This window comes from Astatotilapia calliptera, chromosome 17 (assembly GCF_964374335.1).
Source record: "Astatotilapia calliptera chromosome 17, fAstCal68.1, whole genome shotgun sequence".
In the NCBI taxonomy this organism is placed as follows: Eukaryota; Metazoa; Chordata; class Actinopteri; order Cichliformes; family Cichlidae; genus Astatotilapia; species Astatotilapia calliptera.
Window position 1 is genome coordinate 40,190,413 of NC_137438.1, and position 27,510 is coordinate 40,217,922.

Sequence of the window (27,510 nt, forward strand, 5' to 3'; positions counted from 1 at the left end):
ACTAGTTTTTCAGCGTCACTCTGAGACAGGATATTTCTAACTTTAGAGATGTTGCACAAATGGAAGAAAGCAGTCTTACATATTTGTTTAATATGTGCGTTGAAGGACATGTCCTGGTCAAAAATGACTCCAAGGTTCCTCACAGTGTTACTGGAGGCCAAGGTAATGCCATCCAGAGTAAGAATCTGGTTAGATACCATATTTCTAATCTTTTCAGGGCCGAGTACAATAACCTCAGTTTGATCTGAATTAAGAAGCAGAAAGTTAGCGGCCATCCAGGTCTTTATGTCTTTAAGACATTCCTGCAGTTTAACTCATTGGTGTGTGTTATCTGGCTTCATGGACAGATAGAGCTGGGTGTCATCTGCATAGCAGTGTAAATGTATGCTATGTCTTCTAATGATACTGCCTAAGGGAAGCATGTATAATGTAAACAGAATTGGTCCTAGCACTGAACCCTGTGGAACTCCATAATTAACCTCAGTGTGTGAAGAGGACTCTCCATTTACATGCACAAACTGGAGTCTATTAGATAGATATGATACAAACCACTGCAGTGCAGTACCTGTAATACCTACAGCATGTTCTAATCGCTCTAATAGGATATTATGGTATCGAACGCTGCACTGAGGTCTAGCAGGACAAGCACAGAGATGAGTCCACTGTCAGAGGCCATAAGAAGATCATTTGTAACCTTCACTAAAGCTGTTTCTGTGCTGTGATGAGCTCTGAAACCTGACTGAAACTCTTCAAATAAACCTCTGCAGATGATCTGTTAGCTGTTTGACAACTACTCTTTCAAGGATGTTTGATATGAAAGGAAGGTTGGAGATTGGCCTATAATTAGCTAAGACTGCTGGGTCTAGAGATGCTTTTTGAGTAAAGGTTTAACTACAGCCAGCTTGAAGGCCTGTGGTACATAGCCGATCATTAGAGATAGGTTGATCATATTTAAGATTGAAGCATTAATTAATGGCAGGACTTCTTTGAGCAGTTTTGTAGGAATGGGGTCTAAAAGACACGTTGATGGTTTGGAGGAAGTAATTATTGAAGTTAACTCAGAAAGATCAATTGGAGAAAAAGAGTCTAACTTAACATCAATGGTACTAAGAGTAGCTGTAGATAATATTACATCTGTGGGATGATTACTGGTAATTTTTCCTCTAATGATTAAAATGTTATTAGTGAAGAAGTTCATGAAGTCATTACTAGTTAACGTTAAAGGGATGGTTGGCTCAACAGAGCTCTGACTGTTTGTCAGCCTGGCTACAGAGCTGAAGAGAAACCTGGGGTTGTTCTTATTTTCTTCAATCAGTGATGAATAGTAAGATGTTCTGGCTTTGCGGAGGGCTTTCTTATAAAGCAGCAAACTATTTCTCCAGGCTAAATGATGATCCTCTAAATTTGTGACACGCCATTTCCTCTCCAGATTACGAGTCGTCTGCTTTAGGCTACGTGTTTGAGAATTATACCACGGAGTCAGGTACTTCTGATTAGAGACCTTAGTTTTCACAGGAGCTACAGTATCCAGAGTCGTACGTAGTGAGGACTTAACTTAAAATCTTAACTACTGTCACGAAAGGAAAAACTCAAAGTTTTATTCTTTATTTTTCTCTCTGTTTGTGTCTGTGATGCACACAAATGCACATCAAGTCCGACCAGGCTCAGCGCTGGTTTATCTTCAGCTTACAGTGAGTTGTTGGAGAACACTCTGCTTCCAGTCCTCCCTCGGCTGTGTTTGCAGTGTGTGTGTGTGAGTGAGAGGGGGGGAAGTGACATAGCACGTTGTCTGTGTATGTATGCTTGTTTGTGAGTGAGAAGCACATTGCAAAATAAGCAGCCGTGCTCGGTGTGTGTGTGCACTGCAGTGCTGTGGATTAGACTGTGCAGACGAAGCGACTGGAGCCCGGGGAGGGCTGTTGCAGGAGAAAAGAGGGAAGACTAATACACAAACACAGTGACATGTTGGTTTGTTTCGTACCTGTGAACTGATACTGTCAGTTCTGACTTGAGCACAGTACGTTGCCTCCTTTTCCACTGCGTCCACTTCTTTTCCATTTCCAAAGGGTGAAAAGATGAAAATGTCCTGAACTCCTGCATGCTGACCCAGTAAAATCCCCCTTTCCACTGTACCGTACCACAGATGTGGTATAGGTTTTTCTGGGGGTATAAACACTTGACTTGGCATGTGTGTAAAGAGCATTTATTTCATTTATGTTGCAGGACTCGGCACAGGAAAGTGTCATCACCCGTGACATCCACCGCACTTTTCCTGCACACGACTACTTCAAAGACTCTGATGGAGACGGACAGGACTCGCTGTACAAGATCTGCAAGGTAAGCCTGACACGTGACAGTAATAAGATCCAGATATCATTATTATAAAATAAGCTCTTGGTTACAGTAGTGTGGTACTTTGCCTTCTTTATGGCAGAATTGTTTTAAGCGCTAAGCTAAGAGTTAATTCTTGTATGTGTGGTAAAACTAACCTGTTCCTGGAAGGCCGGCCATCATTTTTAATAATCTTTTTGGTCTGGCATGGCTTAGTAGGAATTAGCTTGGCATTTCAATCTGGCTCCACAGTAAATGATTGACAGTGCACACTGAGGCATCGACACCAACCCTTCCTACACGTGACCTACTGGACATACGCACCACTCTGTGGACGGTCATTGATCTTTTCTTCCAATTTCAAAAGTGGAAAAACACAGTGGCTGTTATGTAGGTGGGAGATTTCTTCATATTGCCAACCAAAAAAGATTTTTGAGTATGAAAGTCGAGGCGATAAGTAAGCCGTATAATTGCAAAATACTTGAGACTTGTTAAGACAACGAGACAAAACGTTGCAGCCTTTGTTCGACATAATCGGGGATAAACCGCAGAGTTGAAAGGATGTTGGGGCATGCCCTACATGCATGTGTTTTTCATACAACAATATAATGTAAGTTCCAAAAGTAATACAGTAAAATCTTACCTCCATCCATGCATACACGTAAAATATTTAACAGGGAATAGCCACAAATGGACACCCCTGTAATACGGCTTTGCCTTCTCTCAGTTAAAATGATAGAGTCCCCAGTGGACTTGGGTCCTGAGGTAATTCTCTGTGAAATAACACGGTGCAGACAAAAGCCAAGGTCGTATAAATCCAATCTTAATCTCTGACTGTCCTCCTCTTAGCCTGATTGCAGCTGTGTGCTCATCCAAGATGTTTATGCATAGATGTATTTACCCAACTTTACTCGGGTCCATAGTTTGTTGTACAAAGACGCAGTTTTTGTAGTTTTGCCTCTGTACACCACCACGGGCTTTAGACCTGTTCCCATGATGCATCATCACAAATGAAGCAGATATAATGTCTGAAGTTGATTCAAAGTGTTGAATTAGGTTCTTATAGCTTCTCAGTGGACTTTAAAATGAGACTCAAAGATTGATTTTCATGGTTATCAAGAACAGTTTGGAGGAGGTGGGGCCATCAAGTCTGTAATCAGGAGGAGTGTTCGTTCAGCTAAAGCAGGGGTGTCCAACTCCAGGCCTCGAGGGCCGGGGTCCTGCAGGTTTTAGATCTCACCCTGGGTCGACACACCTGAATCACATGATGAGTTCATCACCAGGCCTCTGGAGAACTTCAGGACATTTAAGGCTACGTCCACACGTACCCGGGTATTTTTGAAAACGCAGATTTTTCTATGCGTTTGCACCTTTCGTCCACACGTAAACGGCGTTTTCAGTCACTGAAAACGGAGATTTTTAAACTCCTGCCAGGGTGTAAATTTTTGAAAACTCAGTTTTTGCATTTACGTGTGGACGAGAAAAACGGAGAAAACGCAGCATCAAAGGCGTGCGCATTTTTTGACGTCACACTGTGCGCCACGTTATTGTTTCGGTGTAATTAATTTCTACAATGGCGGACTTACACAAAATACCATTACTGTTAATTTTACTGTCTGCAGTGTTTAAATGCTTACATATATACACAGGACTCTGCTTCTATGCGCCATCTTTGTTTACACTTTCCCACCCAGGCTGACTTCTGATTGGCCAACATTTCTACACGGATAGGAATATAGCGCCACCTGCTGCTTTGGCGTGTTGCTAGCAGCGTTTTCCTTCGTTTTTGGCTTTTACGTGTGGACGGGATTTTTTTTTTTTTTTTTTTAAAAACGAAAACGGAAAATCTCAGTTTTCAAAAATACCCATGTACGTGTGGACGTAGCCTAAATCAGCTGTGTTGGATCAAGGACACATCTAAAACCTGCAGAACACCGGGACTCGAGGCCTGGGGTTGGACACCGCTCATCTAAACACAGAGGGTAAAGAAGTTTGTGCAAACTGTCAGTTAGAAGTTAGACTTGACTCTAAACCTCTTAAAACAGCCTGCCCGACTGAAAATTGTCTGTAATTTCCAAATGATTAATGGAAAATTTAGATTTAACAACCTGGTGTGGCGTGTCCAAAAAATCGGGCTCTAAGTATATATAACCAACAGATGTATGACAAACACAGAAACAATGACAGATGACGCTAATGTAAGATGTAACCGAATGATATGGAAGAAAATTTTAAGGACAAGTCTCAGAAATGCTCATCATGCAAAATATCTGACGTTCTTCATGAAACAGTGTTACACAGTTACACTTCTCCTGAAGGGCTGTGCTGCAATATAAAGTGGAATCTGAGGTATTTCAGTATTCTGTGTGTTAACATAAAGATTTTGTCGATCTGATTCTTGGTTTTGGGTAAATATGAAATGAGTTTGGTTATTTCTGACCACAGAGGAAAATAAGACGGCTTATCTAAAGCGTATACGCTAAATAACGATGTGGATAAGGCCTCGTGCTGCACCCACACTGGTATGTTTTGCCTTTAAAATCAAAACTAGGTTTAGAGGGAGGAAGAAGAACTCCATGTGTTTTCCTGGCACTGCAGAAGTAGAGTATGGTTGGTCAGCGCTTTGGGAGAACCTGTCAGGAAGGTTTAACATCCAGTCTGGACCCAACTAGGTCAGTGGCGAGCTAGCCTTCATTTGTATGCAAATCCATGTAGATTTGCTGCTGATAAGGTTGGTTGGATCTTCGGGCATGAGCGGGTTACAGGCACAGAGGATCCAGCACAAAGTTTCTCTTCCTCTTTCTATCCTACTCAGTAATAAGCCTAACCTTTATTCTCCAGGGAAGGACGTCGTCTCTCCCTAGTTATCGTCAGTTTCAGTCAGTTTGACTGAAGCTATGATATAAAACGCCCAACATTTACTGTTGCGCTGAGCGTGCCCTCTGGAGAAGATTGAGGTTAACGAGCTAGTGCTGGGATTCAAAGCTTTCAGATGCTGGATACAGGAGTAAGGGAATATTTTCTGTTTCCATGGAAATGGGACTTTAACCAAGAGAGGGGAAAGTTAACATGGTATCATGTAAGCATGGCTCATCAGCCAGATTAATGCGGTGTGTTTGTGTGCACATGTTTTTCAGGATATTAGTTTTTGTTCGGGTGATGGATACTCTGATCAGAGTTTGCTCCTCTTCTAAAGTTGCTTCTTTCCTGAAATGAAAACAACAATTTAAACTCATTGGAGCTTCAGACTGTTTGCCAGCAGTGAGGCAACCACACACACATTATGACTTTTATACTATGATTATCAACACATTTCCACCATTGTATACTTCACACGTTAGAACAGAAAAATCTGCTCGTTCGATATTAGGATTCGAGCATACTTCGTAGACGGCAATAATCCCTCTGATCCTATTATCTGCTCAGGCTAACAAATTTAGATTTCACCCACCAGGACCTCCCCCATCCATCTGTCAGCGTGCACTTCTCCCAGCCGAGTAGGGGACGTGTGAATGCCACACTCCATCAAGCATGTCAGCTTGTAGATTGCGCTCCAGACAGCTCCACAAGACTTCCCCATTACCTCCACATCAAACCCCAAATTAGCTGAACCGATCAGCTGTGGAGCTCTGGACGTCCACGCTCATTTTTCAGGTGTGGAAACGGGGCGACAGTCTTTGAACCCAGTGTTTGACTGCTCCTGTAGTCAGTGTCCAGCCAGCGAATGAGCATCCTGCCAAAATATCGGTGGAAGATATTGAACCGTTACCGTCCTTTTGAGTGATTATAAGAAAACAGGTTTAAAGAGTGTTTCATGGACTTGTAGTTCCCCTCGCGCTTCACCAGCCGAGCAGCTGCTTAATAAAGGGGAGCTTACGCAGTTCTGGGGCTGCTGGCCTCTCAAACATTGAGCTTTCATGTCACTTAAGCACACTTGCTTATAAGCAAAGAGTGCAAGGTGATTGATATTAAAATAGACGCGGTGCCCCTCTTACTGCAGGTGTTGGGATCACACCTGTGTTAGTGCCGGTCTTCCCGTACACGTGTAAGCAAACCAGAATGTAAGCTGTCCAATCGCTCTTTTCGCTCGAGTGTAATTGTTTTAAGTCACTTCTTGTTTACACGGTGAAAAGCCTGTCTATTGGCTCATTAGCATGATTGGTGGGGTGTGTCAGCTACCAACAGAGACATTGCCTCTCCCGAATGGTCATCTGAAGGTTATTCTCCTGGATCAGTCACTTTAGTGACTAACTAGCCAGCTCTCATATCTACTGTAAGACATGTTTTGCATTTTGTGGAAGAAACACTGAAGAATTTCTTCAGATTTGGCACAAACACTCACAAAGGTCAAAGGTGCACGCTGACCTCACATAAGATGTTATTAAGCCACCGTGCAAGATTTACAGTAATGGTGACAGAATTTTACATAAATGTAAAATGATAAAGTCATTTATAATTAGGGGAAAGACATCCATACAACAGTGACTGCAGCCGGTGGGTCGTCTCTCTTTCTGTGGGTTTTGTTTCTCAGCCTGTGAAATGAGTTTGAGCACTCTTTTGGACAACACCAGCTGGTTCAGGCTTAATACAATATGACCTTAAATGTGCAGAGCCAGTTTGAAATGAAAGTTTTATGCAATCCAGACTATTATATACTCCGCCCTCGTTTGAGAACAGGCAGGATTCTCATTCGCTCTTAAGTTATTGGTAAATGAAAGAGATTCTAGTATTTTAAAGCTGCTCATGCATTTTGGATGTATAGAGTTAAGTTTGGGGTGTTTAGCTCAGCAAAACTGTAATGCCGTGTATACATGCTGGTGTTCTGAGACTAACTGGAGATGAGCAAGGCACCAAGCTTTGAAGATGAAGTGGTGTATGATTATTTGTTAAGTGTTTTCACTAAAACCAAATGTTACCAGTCCATGTAGTCACAAGAAACACACTTTTCAGGACAACTCAGTTATACTTCAGCGTCGTCCTGTAGCTCTGCTTATGTGTATTTTAACCTACACTTGTGAGTTAGGTACAACTTCCCCCCTTTTGTCTTTTATTATTTGTGGCATAGATTCAAAAAGGTGCTGGAAACATGATATGATAGCCTCGCGTAGTTGCTGCAGATTTCTCAGCTGGAAAACCCATCAGATTGGTTCATTGTGGTCATGTGGGAATGGACGCGGGCAGCAACGATTCTCTGTGGTGTTTAAATGATGTTCAGTTAGTACCAAGAAAATACACCCCACACCATCACCAGCCTGAACCGCTGATACAAATCAGGATCCAGTCTTTCATGTTTTTACTCTAAATTGTGACGCTACCATCTGAATGCTGCGGCAGAGACCAGCCAGCCTTTTTCCAGTTTTCTGTTGTCCAGTTTGTGGGTTCCTTTGCTGTGAGCTTGCAAAGTTTGGTAATAGATAGCAGTTGTCAGCAGATCTTATTAGGTTTCCTGATTTACCTGGATAATAAAAGGGAACACGGATTTTTGTTTTTAAGCCTGAATATAAATAAAGTCTTAACCATCCAGCAATGTCACAGAAACCCTCATAGCGGCGTCCAGTCGATTGCAAAGATGATATACTCTTATCAGTTCCAGTGTGCCTGGTTAACACCTGGGTGGGTCCAAAATAAGTCAGCTTTTATTTAAAACAAACAGCTAGTTGTACTGTTAATGCCTTCTCACCGTGGCTGATCGTCTCGTTACACAGCACTTTGGCCCCAAACCTCATACTCGCATCAAAGCTTAATGGCACTGTGCTACTGTTAAATGTGGCCTCAACGATGCAGATTTTTCGGCTCTAAGGGTTTTGCTCTGCCAGCTAATGAGTTTTCACAGGTAAATATTAGATTTTTCCTTTTAGATGCAAGAAAACATGGTAGATGTTAAAGCTCCAGAAAGAGCTGCACAAAGTCAGAACAGTGAAGTTGCATCCGACTCTGAAAACACTGAATCTGAATGCTGGAAGGTGATGTAGCACCAGACTGACGCTGGTGGCTCAGAACAATGTAAGCTGCTCCATAACACACTGGGCTTGTTCAGCTGTGGCTGATGAAGTTGTTTTATGGTTAATGCGAGCAGCAGGCTGCAGCACAGTACAAGAAATGATCTTAATAAAGGTTTTAACACTACGCTGTTGCATTTTGCATTTTAAGCAAACTGACTCAGATACTCGTGCTGCTGATGGGAGGAACCTAATGGAACTGGTTTCTGTCTTTTGTCATTTGCTGTTTTCCTGCAGGCCTACTCGGTCTACGATGAGGAAATTGGTTACTGCCAGGGTCAGTCGTTCCTCGCTGCTGTTCTCCTCTTACATGTAAGTAAACTTCTCATCCATCCATCAGCGGTTCACTGTACATCAGATGATCCAACGCACCAGTTAGCACTGTTTGCTAAACACATGCTTGTGCTCATGCATATTCATTTATGACTTTTACACAGACTCGTTGTGCATTTGCAAAAGAATTTGCCTGCAGTGTTTCTCCCTGGCTTTCAGAATAAAAGCTTTCTGTCGCTGCTTAAATGTAACCTTGATTCTCCTACATCTGCAGATGGCACTCAAACAAATGATCAAGGTTAACACGAGCAGCGTGCTCCTGCACCGAGACTTTACTGTCTCTACAAACAGTTTCCTGGCTTGTACAAAGTATAATAAAGCAGCAGGGTAATATAACACACTGAATGAGATGATGTGGATGAAGAGAAGGAGTGAGAGAATCGATTCCTTTCACACACACGTTCAAGGTCACAAATCCATGTTTATAGTACCTGCATGCTGTGTGTAAAGTGACTTTGTACAAATATTACCTCAAATTTGATGTGAGCAAGTTTTTAGAGGACACATGAAGGACAGACAGTGGAGTTGACACATGGGGTAAGAGAGCTGTGGAAGTTTGGTCAAAGTCCAAATGGCGAGGGCAGCAGAGGTTAAAGAGGAGTGAGATGTCGTGGGAGAGAGGAGTAGGGATGAGGTCGGAGAGATGTGCACAAGAGCTGCACGTTTGTTGAAGGCATGTGAAGGTGAGGAGCTGGCTGCAGAAGGAGGACACAAGGAAAAAGTTATAGAGGAGGAGAAGGCTGTAAAGATAAAGGGGACAGCAGCAGTGTAAGAAAGAGGGGTTACACAGGAGGAGGAGGAGGAGGCGGCGTGTAATAGAGGGAGGAGGGAGAGGTTATAGAGGAGATGTCAGGAATATTAATAGAGGCTCAGGTTTACCTGCAGGAGCCCATTCAGTCCCAAACACATACTGTCACTCTGATTAAATATCACCTCACAGTCTGTGAGAGCGTGCACGTGAAGGAGAGAAGCCGTGCACACACCGAGAGACGAGCACAGCGTTAAGCGTTCTCTCCTGCTCCTCGTCTTCACACATGCACACACATGAAACTTGTTTTAGTCGCATCTTCCACAGCTGCACTGTTTCCCTCCACTGTTAGGTGACGGCCATGTTTGAGTCTTCTCGAGGGAGCTGCTCTGTCCTTTTGTGTCAGCAGGAACACATTTCGGATATTTAGCTGTTGTCATTTTTCCAAAGTGTTGCTGATTGAGGTTATCCACATGATTTCAGATGCCCGAGGAGCAGGCCTTTTGTGTTTTGGTAAAAATCATGTATGAATATGGCCTGAGAGCTCTCTACAAGAACAACTTTGAAGATCTTCACTGCAAGTTCTACCAGCTGGAGAGGCTGATGCAGGTTAGTCGAGCAACCTTTTACATTTTTAAATCAATCAATGGGACCCCGACAGGAAGGACGGTCTGCATCACACTGCTTTCTGTTTGTAGGTTTAGTTTTGTCTGTCATGTTGCTGTTGTGCACGACCTGCTCCCTCATTCTGGGCTACTTTTAATTTTGGAGCTTAATAAGCTTCACTTTGGACCGTAGTCGGTGAAATGAGTAAATATGAATTGGGTTAAGCTTCAGATTAAAGCATATATCAGTCTTGACTGTGTTTGGGAGTATTTTAAAAGCTGTTTTTGGAAAGTGGAATCACTTTGGGAGTCGTAGTCAGCTTGGACGTGATTGTTTTTACACAGGACTCAGGCCTACCTTCATTTTTTACAAATCAAGGACAGTTTGCTGCTGATTACGAGCTCTGTTAGAGCTGCGAGTCACCTAGCATGCGGGAATAGCTCTTTCCACTTAGTTGCCTTTGTTGTCTTTGGTCATTTGCAACACATTTTTTGATCTCACTACTTAGTTGCAGAAATTTGAATGATTGTGGCTCAGAGGCCGTGCAGTTACAGCTCGACATTAAAATCGATCCCATCTGTCTGCTTCTTGACTTAAATGCCATGAAGTTCACTTGTGATACAGACCAGTCTCAAGGACCATTCATTTACACTAGATTTCATTTTCCAGCATTGGTACTTTCCTCATAATGGAGCTGTTTAATAATTACTGATTAAATGCATGAACCAGTGCACTAAACAGAAAAAGACTTTAACTCGGTAAGTTTGAGTCTACTCGTGCTTTAGAGGACGTAGCCAGTTATTGTGTCATATTTGGACTGTAACATGTTGCCTTGTTGACGCCTGTCTTTCATTAAAACAAAAAAATCTATATTTCAGAGTTGAGTATAGATTTACAGCCTGTGTAGGCTTTTTCTCCTTTGAGGATAATGAGTGCTGATGTCCCATCCCACTCAGGTATTACAACCTAAATCCACCGAGTTGATCTTGGCGCCTAAATCCGTCCTGCCTCTGCTAGCAGTCGCCCGTCAGCATGAAGACAGTTGGTTTAGTGCAATCACATTAGCTCAGTGCAATGATACCATCTGATAATATAGAGTACCGTATTCTCCGCACTATAAGGTGCACTTAAAATCCTTTAATTTTCTCAAAAATCGACAGTGCGCCTTATAATAATAAGATAATAAGAATTATCCAGATTATTTTAAAAAAAGATATTGTGCTTGATAAAACTAAAGACATTGCAAATGAATTTAATGATTTCTTTGTAAATGTTGGCTTTAATTTAGCAAAAGAAATTCCAGAGTCAAGAAATAATAATGACCTAAATAAACATATTACTCAGAATGTGTCCTCCATGTTTATTGGTGCTGCAACTCATAGAGAAATAATTAACATTGTGAAGACATTTAAAAATAAAAAGTCCACTGACTGTTTTGGTATTGACATAATATTAGTTAAAAGTATTATAGAATGTATAGTGCAACCTTTCGCATACATTTGTAATCTGTCCTTCCGAACTGGTGTGTTTCCCTCACAAGTGAAAATAGCAAAAGTTATTCCAATCCATAAAAACAGAGAGATGTCAGTTTACCAATTATAGGCCAATATCACTACTCCCACAGTTCTCAAAAATTTTAGAAAAGTTATTTGTTAATAGACTTGATAAATATATTGAGAAGCATAATCTCCTAAGTGATAACCAATATGGCTTTAGAGTGAAAAGGTCCACTTCGATGGCAGTGATGGAACTTGTTGAAGGGATATCTAATGCTATAGATAATAAGGAATATACTGAATCTGGGTCCTAAACTCTGTCATCTTCAGGTCCCAAAGTCAAACGAACACTGCAGCATCACTGTGAGTTAAAAACTGTCTAAAGTCTTTCATCTTTAATAAAATGATCAGCGTTCTGCTTTACCAGGTGTAACAATTAAGTTTAACATCCAGGCATCCATGAAAACAGAATTTATGACATTTAACAGAGTTAGAAGTTAGCAGGAAGTTAGCTCGCTAGCTTCCACTTAAACATGATATAGCATGTTCTGACTGAGAGATTTCTGAAAAATCCAAACGTACAGCTCTGCTATCACTTCCAACATAAATGAAGACAGGAAACTAAACAGCAGTGACGTTTGTAGGGTTACTGAAGTTGGGCTAGCTGCTATATAATGATGTGCTATGTGATCGCTAGCGACACAGCTATGTTAGTACAACATTAGCACAGTGAAGCTGGAGGATGAACGCTAACTTTTTTCCACTCGATAAAAGTTAACGTGAAGGTTCCTGATGGTTAGAGACAAATGCAATCGCATGGCAGGATGCTGTAAACGGACCAAACTTCAGTCAGGAGAACAACTGAGATAATCCATCCACAGTACGAGGTTAGTCATTAATATAGTGCAACAACATGGGAATAGAGCAGCTGCAGAGAATTCAACATTAATGAATCAATGTTACGGAAGTGGAGGAAGCAAGAAGAATGAGCTGAGTAAAGTTTGACTTATCTGACTGTTTTGTTTTGATTAATGTGCCTTATGGTCCGAAAAATACATTATGATGTCAGATATAAATGGTAAATGGCCTGTATTTATATAGCGCTTTACTAGTCCCTAAGGACCCCAAAGCGCTTTACATATCCAGTCATCCACCCATTCACACACACATTCACACACTGGTGATGGCAGCTACATTGTAGCCACAGCCACCCTGGGGCGCACTGACAGAGGCGAGGGTGCCGGACACTGGCGCCACCGGGCCCTCTGACCACCACCAGTAGGCAACGGGTGAAGTGTCTTGCCCAAGGACACAACGACCGAGACTGTCCAAGCCGGGGCTCGAACCGGCAACCTTCCGATTACAAGGCGAACTCCCAACTCTTGAGCCACGATCGCCCATATAAGTGTTGTCCAATGAACTCTGTGGTTCACTGTATGTGCTCGAACACTCAAAGCTAAAAGTAACTGGAACAAAGGTTGTAAAAACACTAAGAACACAAATAAAATACATTTATTTTAGTGTCTTTAGATTTTTAACTGTATGATTGTATTTTTTCTGTACAACATTAAAAACATGTCTAATGTCAAACCAATCTCCTGGTCTGTTTGCCAGCTGTGATATAATACTGTATTATGTTATGTGTCTTTTTAAAATGTATTTATTTATTTAGTTTTTTCTTAGTTGTGGGTCTCTTGGGAGAGATTATCATCTCAGTGAGACAGCATGATTTAATAAAACAGGAGCAAAAATGAAATAATGTAAAATTGAAATGACAAGCAGAGCCACATCTTTATCTGTTTGTAAGTGCTGTTTTATCTCACAAGTTCCCCTTTTTGCTTCTCCTACAGGAACAACTTCCAGATCTGTGGTCCCACTTCCAAAACCTGAACCTGGAGGCACACATGTACGCCTCCCAGTGGTTCCTAACGCTCTTCACCGCCAAATTCCCCCTGTGCATGGTTTTTCACATCACCGACCTGCTGCTCTGCGAGGTAACGTCAGTGCACTTGTTATACTGATTATATGGGGAGAGGGCTTTAGTCTACATTGTCCAGAGTCCAGTAAGGCGATGCTCAACTGTCTGGAAACAGGAAATCAGTTGAAAGTGGATAGAAAGGCGGTTACGAGGGGTCAGGAGAAGGGTATTAGAGGAGAGGGTTGGATGTCCACAAAGACGGCTGAAAACAGCTCTTCTAAAAATGCCTGGCTTCATTGCTGTGATGTGGAAAATGCTCAGAAGTAATGTATGCTGCAAGTTCTGCTAGCTCCACAGAAATATATTCCTCCAAGCAGTTTTTATTACCCCTCAGCCCTCAGCCGGCAGGTGTGTTGTCAGATAATACCCGTCGATCATTAATCGTTAATAAGCAGAGTGACGGGGCTCTGGGACCCTTAGCTCCCTATTGTAAGGCAAATGTTAAAAACCTCAATGTGCACCTTGATGGTTCCTTTAAACTGTGTGAACCAAGGTAAAGCCACACCTTCCAGCTGATGTCTTTGGACGTGTTATTCATGTGTTCATTACTTGCCGACTGGACTACTGCAGTTCTCTGTATCTGGTTTGGACCAAGCCTCTCTTTACCGTCTCCAGTTGGTCCAAAATGCAGCTGCTCGACTGCGACTGGCACTAAAGTGAAGGAGCCTGTAACCCCGGTGTTGGCCTCTCCACACTGACTTCCTGTTCTTTACACGATCCAATTTAAAATCGTAATTTTTGTTTAAAATCACTGAACGGCCGAGCCCCTTCTCACCGGTCTGAGCTCCTGTTTGTTTGTCCAAACTAACCTTAACTATTCCACGGCCTGCTCTGTGGCAGGTCCCAGACTCTGGAATAGTCTTCCTCCTGATATTAGATCTGCACAAAAAAAAGCTTTGGCACATGGACAAAGATCCCTGAGATATCTAGTGAAGCCAAATAATTGGCTTTTGTGGTCACTTCAAATGTATAAAGAAATTACGGAAATACAGTTCATCATGATATGTGTAGAGATGATTTTGTACAAACGGGGTAAGAAGACATTTTCATACAATACTAAGAGGATATGACATATGGGGGAAAAAAGCGCAACATCTTAATGAGATAAAAAATAAATCACCTTTCTGTCTCGCAGATCTGCTTTTAACTCGCGCTGACCTAAACAGTTTGGTTTTAGTTGTTATTTTATTCATTTTTCTATATTTTGCTGCTTCATTGTTGTTTGTTTATTGTAGTGGTATTTTACATTGTAAGCACTTTGTGCAGCATGGCCTGTTGGTAGTGTGCTGTATAAATAAACTGGACCTTGACCCTTTAAAAAAACCAAACAAAAACAGCAACTGCTGTGCTATGAAGGAGAGTCACACGATGTTGCCAAGCTGCTGGTGCTTTTACCGCCGTGCAAATCCAAATCAGTTTCCACGAGCCCTTCTGGAATGTGAAAGGAGACTAGAGTAGTGAGGGAGGAGTCGGCGAGCCCAAACTACACTTCCCGGTTATCAGTGGCCACAAGTAAAGGGCACACAGCATCGATGCTTCTGCTCAGGCCTTTTAGGGTCGATGCTATCAATGATCTAATATCATCAGGGCCACCTGACCTAATACCGATCGATGAGCAAGTCACTTATCATCTTACAAAATCTGCGTGACAGAAGAAGCGTTATTCCCAGAAATAATGGGCGTCACTGAGGAGCTTTATATGATACGTTTCAGATATGTATATATCGAAAAATATATATTTCAGAGTTAAGTTGACGAATAAACCCCACACACTGCCAAACAGTCTTGGATGTGGTTCTATAGTACAATATAATCCCGTGTCGTCTCATGGCACGTTACATGGTAAGTTAACGATGGCGATTTCACCCCTGAGAATGCACTTGGCATCGGCGGGGAGGAGAAGCTCCCTTTTTGCAGAAGGAACCCCTGACACAACCAGGCTAAGGTTGGGCAGCCATCTGCCTCGACTGGTTGAGTGAGAGGAAAGCTGAGAGAGAGAAGCGGAGCACTGAGCATCAACAAACAGTGAACAGACTTGTGGGCCAGTATCCATAGATCAGACACATTCAGCTCTGGAGACTCCTGCAGAAGAGCTGCAGAGAAACTAGGAAACTGAGACGAAGAGAGGGGATAATGTGCTGTTCCGTTCAGTGTTTCAGTCATTTACACAAAATATCTGCTGAGTTCCTGCCCCAAGTGGAGGAGTTCAAGTATCTCGGGGTCTTGTTCGCGAGTGATGGGAGAAGGGAGCCGGAGATCGACAGACGGATTGGTGCGGCGGCTGCAGTAATGCGGACGCTGCACCGGTCCGTCGTGGTGAAGAGGGAGCTGAGTGTAAAAGCGAAGCTCTCAATTTACCGGTCGATCTACGTCCCTACCCTCACCTATGGCCACGAGCTGTGGGTAGTGACCGAAAGAACGAGATCGCGGATACAAGCGGCAGAAATGAGCTTCCTCCGAAGGGTGGCTGGCCTCTCCCTTAGAGATAGGGTGAGAAGTTCGGCCATCCGGGAGGGGCTCAGAGTAGAGCAGCTGCTGCTCCACATCGAAAGGAGCCAGCTGAGGTGGTTCGGGCATCTGACAAGGATGCCCCCTGGGCGCCTCCTGGGTGAGGTGTTCCAGGCATGTCCCACCGGGAGGAGGCCCCGGGGCAGACCCAGGACACGCTGGGGAGATTATATCTCTCGGCTGGCCTGGGAACGCCTTGGTATTCCCCCGGACAAGCTGGAGGAGGTGGCTGGGGAGAGGGAGGTCTGGGCCTCTTTGCTTAGGCTGCTGCCCCCGCGACCCGACCCCGGACAAAGCGGATGAAGATGGATGGATGGATCTGAATACCAGAAAGACAAATATTGGGCAAAGTACTACACGGTGGCCCCCCAGGGGATCTTGTGGGCGGTGTAGCAGGACTACGGGGTACGTGGCCAACAACGGTGGGTCATTGTTATGAACTGTCGGTCCTTTAACAGAGCGGTGTTCCCGTCCTTGGCAAAAAGTCAAATCGGTTTTCAGCGGGTCGTGGACTCTGGAGTTTCGTCTCATCTCCACTCCTGTTTGTGATGATGTTCTTTAAGCTTCATCAGAACATGGCCCTGCACGTACACTGAGGTGGTTTGCAGCTGAGGGTGAACCAACGATACAGGTTAGGACCCCAACCCCCGGGCCATGGACCGGTACCGGTCCATTTTTAAAAAAATCGTTTTTATCGTTAACTCTGTTTCCCTGGGTCTTTTCCAGGATGTAGTTGTGCGTCTTATTTTGAAAGAAATATTTACACGTTACCATAGTGACCAGAGAGCGTTAAGGGGCAGAGAGGAGGATGTTACTCTCAGCGTTGTTGGTGCTTTTCAGGAGGACGCTGCTAATAAAGTTACACAATTACACAGTGAATTTGCATTTGTTATTACATTTACAAAATAGCACAGTTTTTGTCGTGGTCGTATCATTTTATTTTGTTGTATTTATCCGCCACACCTTAAAGGCCGGTCCGTGAAGATATTGTCTGACATTAAACCGTCCGTGGCACAAAAAAGGTTGGGGAGCGCTGGATTAGGGGACTGATGTAGCTGCCATAGACTTGGTGGAACCAGAAATACAATGGGGGCCATGTAATGTTTCAGCCTACGCACAAGGCTGCATGGGGCCGATAACAAAGCCCTGAGGAACACCTGATCTAATGCATGCAGATCCTAATGAACTGCTCATGTCATTCAGTAAGTGTGCAGCGAGTATGACCTGCTGTGTCACATTCTGACTTTTAACACAAAGTAACCTTATCAGTTACCAACGCCATCGTCCTTGGTTACAATTTGACTTAATGACTCTATTTTAAAAATAAAAGTACATAAAGACGGTGGGATTTTAGTGTTTTCATTCCTAATGCTTTGACCGACTGTCTCACTGTAATTGCATCAAATGCAAAATCAACTTTCTTCCATCCTCCTCCCTCTCTGCCTTCCTTCCTTCTTCCCTTCCTTTTTTTCCAGTCTCCCCTTTCCTGCCTCCCAGTTAGCCTCAGGCAGAACAATTAAAAGTCTTTCTCACCCATTGAGCCGCATGATGACAATCTGCCTGTTAAAGCAGCATTGTGATATTATGCTCCCCCCTCATCCTTTTCACCATCTCGCACTCCTCTCTTCTTTCCATTATCTTTTTCTTGTATTGTCATTTTGTTTGTTGCACTCACACTTTGTCATTTCCTGAAACTTTTCTGTGGTGTTTTTTTATATCTTTGTTTTCTTGCTCTCTTTTTCTTTCTGTTTGTATGTAAACCTGTAAGTACGTCGCTGTTTTAAAGCAGGACAAACTCTTTGTTCTTTTGTTTCACTCTGACAATCTTCTTCTTTGTGATTGTTCCTCGTCACTGTCAGACCCTCATTGTTAATCACTCTCTTTGTCTCAGCTGCTGTCTTTATTTGATGGTCTCCTTAGAAATGTATGCTGATCATTCCCCTCGCTCTATATCTATAATCTCTCTAGATATAGATAGATAGATCTTCTCTCCCCAGTTTAGTATCTCCCCGTCTATGGATGTTTCTCTCTTGTCCCTGCTTGAACACACAGTTCGAGATAATCTCTCCTCCCAAACACGCCATTGCTCATGCCTCAGCACTCTAGCGCCATCTTGAGGCCTGCACAGATAGGTGTGTGGAGGCAGAGCTCCCCCTCTTTTCTCTTTCTTCAGATATTTTTAGAGCTGCTCAGATATTTTTAGCTCTGTGTTGCCATGTGAACTGGTTGTCACAGAGACCAAGGAGATGGGTGTTCCCATGCAGAGTTTGCATTCGCATTACATTTTCTTTCTTTTGGTCAAAATTACAAGCACTGTATGAAGAAATGGTCGAAATAATACAACAAAATATGCACATTATATATAAAAGAAAGGGGCGTTTGTTTTTAAGCAGCACTCTGCGCCTCTGGATTGGCTCTACCCTGTGAAGCTTGTATTTCGGTTTCTTTGTGCTGCAGCTGCAGAATCATTCGTAGAGTACTCATCAGACGATAAAAGGAAATTTGTGTTTCCTACAAATTTTATGCTGAACTGAAAGGTGCTCTGTGGCATCGCTAAATAAATACTGATAAGCTAATTGTAAAAGACCATGTTCAGCTCACACATCTGCTCGTCTGTGAAAATATTTATAAAGTTGTGTTGGCGCTCCTTGATTGATAGTAAAACGGCAGAAGCTTGTCACACAGTAGATATTTGTTTCTGTTTGATCCTGTAATTGCATGTCCAGCATCGCTATGATGAACAGTTAAACTGTACTTGTGCTTGTGAACAGAGCATCCATCACTGTGATCGTGTGTTTATAAAGGTGTGGGTATGAAAAATAGAAAATAAGAAGCTGAGGTTATCCTGACCTGAGCAAAAGCTGAGAAGTGGAGCCGACGGTTTCTTTTTGTTTACTGTGGCAGTGATTCTTGCAGAACTCGAGATTGAAGTATTGTTTCAGAAAAATGTGACTCTGTTCGCTGTTTGCAGATTTTCATTTTTACAGCTCCAAAGTGCAGCATCAAGTTTAAAATTGCTAAAGTGGCTTTTAACAACGACACATGCAAATGAATGTAGCTGTTTCTATTGTTTCTGTTTTCACAAATAGTTCTTCTCTTTCAGGGACTGAACATCATCTTCAACGTAGCCCTCGCCCTGCTCAAGGTTAGTCCTCACTTTCTTTGTACATCTGTGTTTAAATCAGTCTCTGCACATGTAGGAAGCCCAAAGTGCAAATCAAAGCACATGCAGGCCGGATTGCAACAAGAGGCATTTGTTTACATCTGTCCCCTCCTAGTGGTCAAATCACAAACTGCATCTGGAAGAGAGGAAGCTGGTTGCATTAGTTGCATACACTTCATGTGGTTTGTCCATAGAAAGCAAATGGTTAGTCTCGAGACAACAGTCTCTGCCGTCGTGTCCTTGGGTAAGACGCTTCACCTACCGCCTACTGGTGTTGGTCAGAGGGGTCGATGGTGCGATATGGCAGCCTGGCTTCTGTCAGTCTGCCCCAGGGCAGCTGTGGCTACAGCTGTAGCTGCCTCCACCAGTGTGTGAATGTGAGAGTGAATGAATAGTGGAATTGTAAAGCGCTTTGAGGGCCCCGAAAAGCGCTATATAAATGCAATCCATTATTATTATTATTATTATTATTATTATTATTATTGAGTTCTTACAGTAAAGGCTGCAGATTTGACAGAGGAGAAAAACCACACTGAGCTAAACAATTTGTGGTCATTTGAAATGTAGCAGAGTTTTAGATGAGCTGTTGATGCTTTTGTATTTTATCGGATGGGTTGGTTTGATTCATTCATTCATTGGTTTACCAGAGACGGGGTGAGATGCAGTTGGCTTGAGTGTCATGGAGTCCATGGGTGAAAAATGTAAGGATATTCCAGATTTAAAAAAACAAGAGAGAAGAAAAGCTGCAGGTTTTCTTCAACAGCACGATCGACAGTGTTTGTGTAATCACACTTACTGCCAGAAGGGGGAGACAAAAGTTACATATTTAATCATTTTCGTTCTCAATCACAGGAACCAGACGGCTGGGTCACAGACTGTCCACGTACAGACCAGGAAACTGTTTGTCTTTGATTTAAGGGATTAGTATTATTACCTAGTATGCTAGTTAATAACATGTTTGGTTGATTTTAAATTGGTTAAAATTTGGGGCTTCTTTTTTTATTTTTTGCTTTTTTAAATACCAAATGGTTTGCATGTTTTTGTTGTCCCAGCACAGGGGTGAAGAATTACTACTTGTTGTTATTTTCTCTGTTTGTGGTGGGATAGATCAGTGAGTTTTGGTGGGATGACTGTGTCATAGAGCACGCCTGTGTCTGGCTGTTCAGTGTGGGCAGTAATTTGATGGGACCTCCTCTGTTCTCAGTACTGTTCAGGTACAAGTTTTTCATTTTGTGACAACAAATCTCTGTTAGCTGGCTCGTAATTACACTGGCTGACAGTTTCCAGGTAAACAGATGAAGTCTGGCATAAACAGCCTCACCTTCTTTCCTCTTTTTTACACAGCCGGAGTGTGAAAGGGCTGAATTTTACACAAGCGTGTGATAAAATGATGGAACAACCAGGAAAGTTTTCTCTCTTTTCTTTATCTTTCCTGTGATCCCAGAAGAAACTTCATGGCTGCGTTTGAACTTCTTATGCCATGATCAATATTTTACTTTTACCGATTAGTTACCCGTGTTTATTATCGATCAGTCCACACAAACGAATAAGGTCTGCATTTAAAATACTAGAATAAATAAATTAACTTGCACTCATATAGTTGAATAACAATAATAACAATGATTATGATGACAGTAATAAGAAGCTTTCAGATACTAATGAGGCAATGGCTGTGCTTTTATTTTTTCTCTGGTTAAAATTAAGGATGGCTGGTTTCTGAAAAGCCCTCCTCCTCTGTGTGCTGGTCATCAGTTATTCTGTGTCAGAGAGAAAGATGCGGTGGATACGATGGTTGGAAATGGAGAACAAACGAGGATGTGAGGAGGGAGGAGTGTGGTAGGGGCTTCCACTGCCTCTTTCTAATTGGCCGGGCATGACGGCATTCTCCCCAGAGGCTCCCTCCTCCTCCCTCCATCCATCCTGCACTCTTCCTCGCTCTCATCACCCCTCCCTCCATCTGTGTTCGCCTCCCTCCCTCCCTCTCCGGCTTAGTCGCCACATCCACATCACAGCAGGGGCATAAGAGATAACGTTAGCGATCTGGACCTGAAGGAGAAAAGCTGTGTGTGTCTGTGATTTTATGTTTTGCTCTTTTTGCTCTTTATCCTTTCCTGCCGTGGATGCCTGCTCGGAGCCTTTACTTTCACTCACTTCCTCGTTCCCCATCTTCTTTACCTCCTGCTCCACTACCTCTACCTCCTCCTTTTCTCTGGTTGGATATGTATCTGTCCAACACGCTACCTCCGTCCACCAGCCAGACCTCTGCAACGGAGCCGCCCCTGCTACTGATAGCTATTAGCTCCTAGCATCACAAGTACAGAGAGGTTGAGGGTTGGAAACACTGTGGCGTGGCTTCATTGCGTTGCCTGGTCCCAGCTGCTGGCCAAGGCAGAGACTCCTGCAGATCCAACACCCACTCGTACCCTCGTTCAGTGAGTCGGTGCTGTTCAGAGCAACGAGAAAGGACTTTCTACCTAAAGGAGGCAGCTCCTGAGCTCAAAAATCTACTGACAAATACAGACCGGATGCACGGCTGCTCCTGCTGATAGAAATCTGCTGAGGGCAGAAGCAGGAGTCCAGGCTCGCGCTGTGAACTAGGCTGCTGCTTGCTGTGGTTTGGATTTGTGCAGAATTGAAAGTCTTACACCGGTGAAGAGCTGAAGGAGGCTGTCGTCACACACTTTCTGTTCTGTTCCATTTTTCCATCTTGGTTTTCATGCATCACTGGTTTGCGTGTGAGTCAGTGAGTTCAGCATCCGCTCAGCCGTACTCTAACTCAAACACGCAGCGCATCGTCTCCTGCGGGCGCAAATGCGCCACGTTCCAAGCGGACCACATCTCGTCCTTTTCTGCTTTTTCGCTAGGACCGCCTGTCCAGGCGTGGAGGGCACACAAAGAGATCAGTGCTGTTTATTTCACGGTCATTTCAGAGAAATCAGACCTCGGCGAAGCTCCATTTGCAAAGTGGGTACAAACGCATCGACTGCTTTGATGTGTCATCGCTCACGCGCTGAGCCTCGAGCATTAAGGCCACGCCGCCGTGCAGCCGGAGCCAGATTTTCTCCGTGTCTTTGAAGTCAGCGAAGGGAAAAATACAAAAAGGTGGCGTTCTTATCCAGTGCCGCCGTTTGCTGGAGAAGCACCCCACGTGTTGAGCAGCTTTGTTGCCAGGCAACAGTACGCTGGATTGGAATTGGTTAGAGGGAGTTTGCCAGGGGAAGAAGATGAGAGTGGGTCGTGTGATTGGGTTTCAAAGCAAGTCTGGCAGGTAGCTGAAAGACTCAGCATTATGTGGAAAGCAGCGCCAACACATCGTTTCCTGACTGTGATTGCGTCGCACCGGAGGGCCGGCGCCGGGCTCTGACAGTGGTACAAGCTGAGCGGCCTCTGCCAACGTCTTGTCCACGTGTTGATAGTCTGCGTTGCCCGGATGAACTGGATCGATCTGAACGTCACGTGTCCTGGACGTCGAAGCGCCGGCTGCCGAGTTGCTGTGTTTCATTGAGCTCGTCTTCCATTTGTTTCCACCTGCCCTCCTGAACGCCGGGCTGCCACGGCGTGCAAATAGCAGCTGCTCTCTCCTCATTCACCAGAACCTCAACACTTTTTGACACTGAGCTGAGAACGGAGGTTCCCACGCTCCTCCTCGTCTACTCCAACAACACAGGAAACTCCTGGGCATCTAGACGACACGCTGGAGTCATCTTCCATCCTGGCCCTGGAGCGGGACCACCCCTCTCCCTCTCCCTCACCCTGTCCCACCCCACCTCCATCTCCTCCACGCTCTCCACCGCCCTCTCCTCCTCCTGTACCAGTCCTGACCCCACATTTGCCCCTTCCAGCAGTTTGCAAAGCAGTGGAAGATGGCGAGGGAAAGACGGAAGAGAGGGCCCACGGCAGTCAGGCCTCACCAGACTCTTTCTGCAGGGTCATGGACCTTCTTGGGATGGGACACCGGCTCTTCGTCCCCAGGCTGCTGGCGGTGAGAGAGCGATGCAGGGATGGAGTGGTGGTTGACTGTTAGACCAGTTAGACCAGAGTGTTTTTAATGGGGGAAGAGTTTGTGGGGAAATGGGAACGTGTGCCTTTTAAAATGCAGTCTCAGTTTATGAATTCATTTAGTAGTTGTATCTGTCGCTGTGATGCCTTGCTGGTCATGTTGCGTACATGCAGCTGACTGCTTGAAATTTCCTTTACAGCACGAGCTGTTTGTTTGCTGCCTGATGTCACCTCCACGTTTATTCCGTCTGCAGAAATGGAACAAAAAATAATCTGACAAGGAAAATGCTCTCTGATCTCAAAGCACACGCTCGACACAGATTCTGGTGTCTTTGCATCTTCTCACCACAGGGTGGCGGTATTGTTGTGTTATTAAATACTCTGTGATCTCTTTACCCCATAAAGATGATGTTCGACGCCTCGGTATGTGTCAGTAAACGCGTGGTTTGATGACCATTAGAATAGGAACTGGAAAAGAAAGCCGCTGAGTTTCGTGAGGACGTGTCACCTCTCGTCTCCCATCAGAGGCTTGAAAAATGACAGAAAAGAGCTTCAGTGGTCATTCCTATCAGGGATTTCAAGGGGTGAAGGGTTTAAATATGGGAGTTACAAATGGTTCTCATGCTGCTGCATAAACAAGGTGCTGAAGGAGGAGAGCAGCATGGGATTAGCACAGCAGGACTCCGATGGACTGAGAGTTCTCAGCCTTTGCTTAGAGATGATTAAAAGTAACTGGCTGCACAGGAAATATCATTTTATAAAACTACAGTGTAACTATTGTTTTACAATAAGAGCTCTAACACGTAAGGGAATGCTTACAACAAGTTAAGTGTGTAACTACAGTTTTCTCTGTATTATCACTGGTTCTTAGTCTTTGAGTATAAAACTCTCATTAAGACGTTTGTGTCTCATTAATTATCCCTTGTTGTTCTCTCTCCTCCCACTCCTCCTCGTCTCCTTCCAGACGTCTAAAGAGGACCTGTTGCAGGCAGACTTCGAGGGGGCTCTCAAGTTTTTCAGAGTCCAGCTCCCCAAACGATACAGAGCTGCAGAGAACGCCCGAAGGCTCATGGAGCAGGCCTGCAACATCAAGGTAAGAGACAGTTGTGCAAGTGTGTACAAACACACAAGGCCTTTGCACATAATGCAAGGGTATTCATGTAAATCTTGTATCCACTGAGCCAGATGAGTCAGAGGTGCAGTTCTGGCTGCTGTATGTGGTTGTAGCCTGTGGTAGTCTGGACCACAGCAGCACCCGTGGTTTGTACACAGTGCACTCTCTCTCAGGTGGCCTGCAGCGGTATCGCACTCGCTGAGCTGCTTATTCATGTGCCACAGCAGGGTTACTCGTGTTTCACGTGCACCACGCTCTGCAGAGGTGAGCTGTGACTAAATGCTGTACTTTAAGGAACATTAGTGATTACGTTGTCTCATTCTGGGTATTGAAAGCCATCCTGAAATGTAAAAAGCATCACTCACTGTGAAGCAGGAAGGAACTGAGCCCTGTGCTGTCAGTCAGAACGCTCTAATGAAGTGATGTGCAGTAGGTGGAAGTATCTGGAGCACCAGGCCAGAGAGGTTAAACACAGTGCAGTTTCTGTACCATATACTTTTATCTTTGCTTCTTTAGTCTTCTGTAAAAGTCTTTATTGTGCATTTGTTTTCCTCTGCTCTGTGAATCCATCACCTACAACACGGTTTCTATGGATGGCGGTCCAGGCCGTGTTTTCCCTAAAATACTTCCTGATGCCGTTACGATCCTCCTACTGACCTTAAAGCGGCCGCTGGCATTCAGGGAATTTGCCGAGCTCACCAGAGACCAAAGAACGGTACACGGTGTGTGCGATGCTGTGTGTACTTGTGTCAGCGGTTTGTGTTACGACAGAGGAAGGAAGGAGAAAAAAGATGGAAGAGATAATCACCCACCCTCCTCTCCCCTGCGTCTCAGTGATACGTACTGTAATATTTTACATTTTCTTATCCCGAGCGAGTCGGCTCGAGGCCACGTTGATAAGATGCTGTTCTCTTATGATTCTCGTGTGCTTCTGTGTTTGTCGTCATACAGGATATCCTGTGTTGCGGCTCAGGAGTCTTCTGCATTGGTGGCTTTAGTAGTATTTTGGTTCTGTGCACCCACACAACCTGTTTACTTCAAAACTGGAGTAAATTTGAACAACTAAACAGCATAGACGTGTTCTGTGGTACGAAGTGACTGTTAAACAGGCGTCGAGGGAAGGCTGTAAAAACTTTGACAGAGTGTGTGGTTCCCATCAGTGTCCCGATTCACATGTGAGGAGGAAGAGGAGTTATCGTCTGTCTGAAAGGATGAGCAGAAACACTTTGCGCCTCGTTCTGCTCGTTCCTTCATCGTACCTCGCCGTTCTCTCGCTCCTGCGTTGTTTCTTGCGTTGACGAGCTGAGCACAGACTTTCTTTTTTTGGCACTTTGCTCAAACAAAAACACAAACTCACCGCCGTGATCGAACGAGCGTTTGTGCTTACTTTGGAATGTTAGGCTCACGGACTCGTTATCGTGCAGAACGTGCTGAAGTTGTTCACGTTGGCCTTACAGTTGAGACTGAAGATGGAAACGGAGAATTCAGCTTTTTGGGAAAGTAGTGACTTATATCTGTGATATAAACGTCATAGCAGAGAAACTTTTCTCAGCCCTTCTCGAGTTGTTCCACATTTTCTTTTCCTCCCCGTGGACAGAGGTGTGAGCAGATTAACACAAAAAGGGCCTCAAAGAAAACCGTAAGAGGAGAAAGGAGTCTTGCTGCCCACTCCCACCAGCTGACCCACAGGTCACATGTTACACAAGCTTGAATATGTCACGTCACACACGCCACATGAAATCTCGTAACCGGGCATGCCAGGCCACGTTTGGTTATGCCAGTCGTGTCGAAAACCAAACCTTCCACTAATCTATGGACTTGTTACGCTCTCAGCCGTCCCACACGCTCACTGATGACTGTGACCGTCTGTTAGTCATGTTTCTAACAGGCGAGATCAAAGATGAGAGAAGGAAGCAGCCACTCTGAACATATCTGATTTTCCACTCATGAGAAGTTAAACCATTTGATATGTAAACGAAAGGCCGTTGGACCTAGTAGCCATCTTTGTGGGGACGACATGCTAGCACCGCTTTAGCTAATGGGCAGAACGGCCCCCCAGCACTTCTTTCTCTTCACCACCCCCCCGTTCTACATATTTTCTGCCAACGTTTAAATCGGATCAACCAAATTCTATAAGCTGCTTAAAACGGGGAAAGAATTCACCGGCACCTCGGCTTGATGAACACAACGGGGTAGTAGGGTGGCTCAGCCTTTCTGGGGATCAGGAATTTACATTTCTAGCCTTCTTAAACGTTCATCGGAGCGCAGCTGGAGTTACTAAGAAAGCAAAACTTTAATGAACTGAGAGGAAGAGAGGAGAAGGCTGTGTTTGTGTAAAAGGGCAGAATCATTTATAGAGACAGCTGTAGCTTGTCAAAGAAAGGATGAGTGAAGAATTATTACGTTATTATTACATTATTATTACATTATAACCGTATTAAAGGGGTTTGTCTCGGTAAATAGTAAATGTAGCAGTTCACTGGAGCGTGTGCACCTGAAGGTCCGTGTTTAGTGTTTGAATCCTTTAGCACAGCTGCTGTAGTGTTCAGGAAACGTTCTGCAGGCTCATTGAAGGACCGTTGGAGCTCTTCTTTGGATGCTGGTCGCCTTTTTGTTCGGTTCTCTGTCAGGACGGTCCCACACTGCTTCAGTAATGCTGATGTCTGGGGAGGCCCATCCATGACTGGCAGCTTTCCACTGTGGCTGAAGTGCAGAAAAGCATGACAGAGCCTGTGGTTTTATGCTAAACTCCTGGGTGGATCACAAAGACCAACTTTGCCTACATAACCTGCCTCGTTACTGTGCAGCGTGTGGCTGCAGACTCACTACTGTGCTTTGTGCTGCCCAGCTCATGTCTGAGGGGACCGTCACAGTTATGCTGACGTTTCACGGCCTTTAAGGTGTCGCAGATAAATACAACAAAATAAAACCAGTACCACAAAAAGAAGATTTATTCCCAACACACAGGAAAAGACCCAGCAAAACTGAGTTAACAATAAAAACCCTGAAAAACATAAATGTCACACTCGAGCTTCAACTCTCACGGACCGGTACCAAACGACCCGCAGACCAGTACCGGGGGCTGGGGACCGCTGGTTATGTAATCAGGGAAAATGGAAACATCTGCACCACAGCAGTCCGGTCACTGGACCAGCCAAACCCATCGTTCCCATTGGTCAGCTCTGTTCGGTCTCATCCTCAGTGCCTTGGCGTCGGTTACTTATTCAGTTGGAGT

General features: G+C 44.2%; 1 protein-coding gene across 2 annotated transcripts in view; it reads left to right on the forward strand.

The window, feature by feature from the left end:
• Positions 1–27,510, forward strand: part of rabgap1l (RAB GTPase activating protein 1-like) — a 91,910-nt gene that overhangs the window by 51,887 nt on the left and 12,513 nt on the right. For both annotated transcript variants that reach the window (XM_026147220.2, XM_026147221.2), the window contains exons 14-19: positions 2,224–2,337; positions 8,568–8,642; positions 9,895–10,020; positions 13,364–13,507; positions 19,103–19,144; positions 24,126–24,254. In XM_026147220.2, coding sequence (XP_026003005.2) covers positions 2,224–2,337; positions 8,568–8,642; positions 9,895–10,020; positions 13,364–13,507; positions 19,103–19,144; positions 24,126–24,254 — 630 coding nt within the window. The remainder of the gene's footprint in view (positions 1–2,223; positions 2,338–8,567; positions 8,643–9,894; positions 10,021–13,363; positions 13,508–19,102; positions 19,145–24,125; positions 24,255–27,510) is intronic.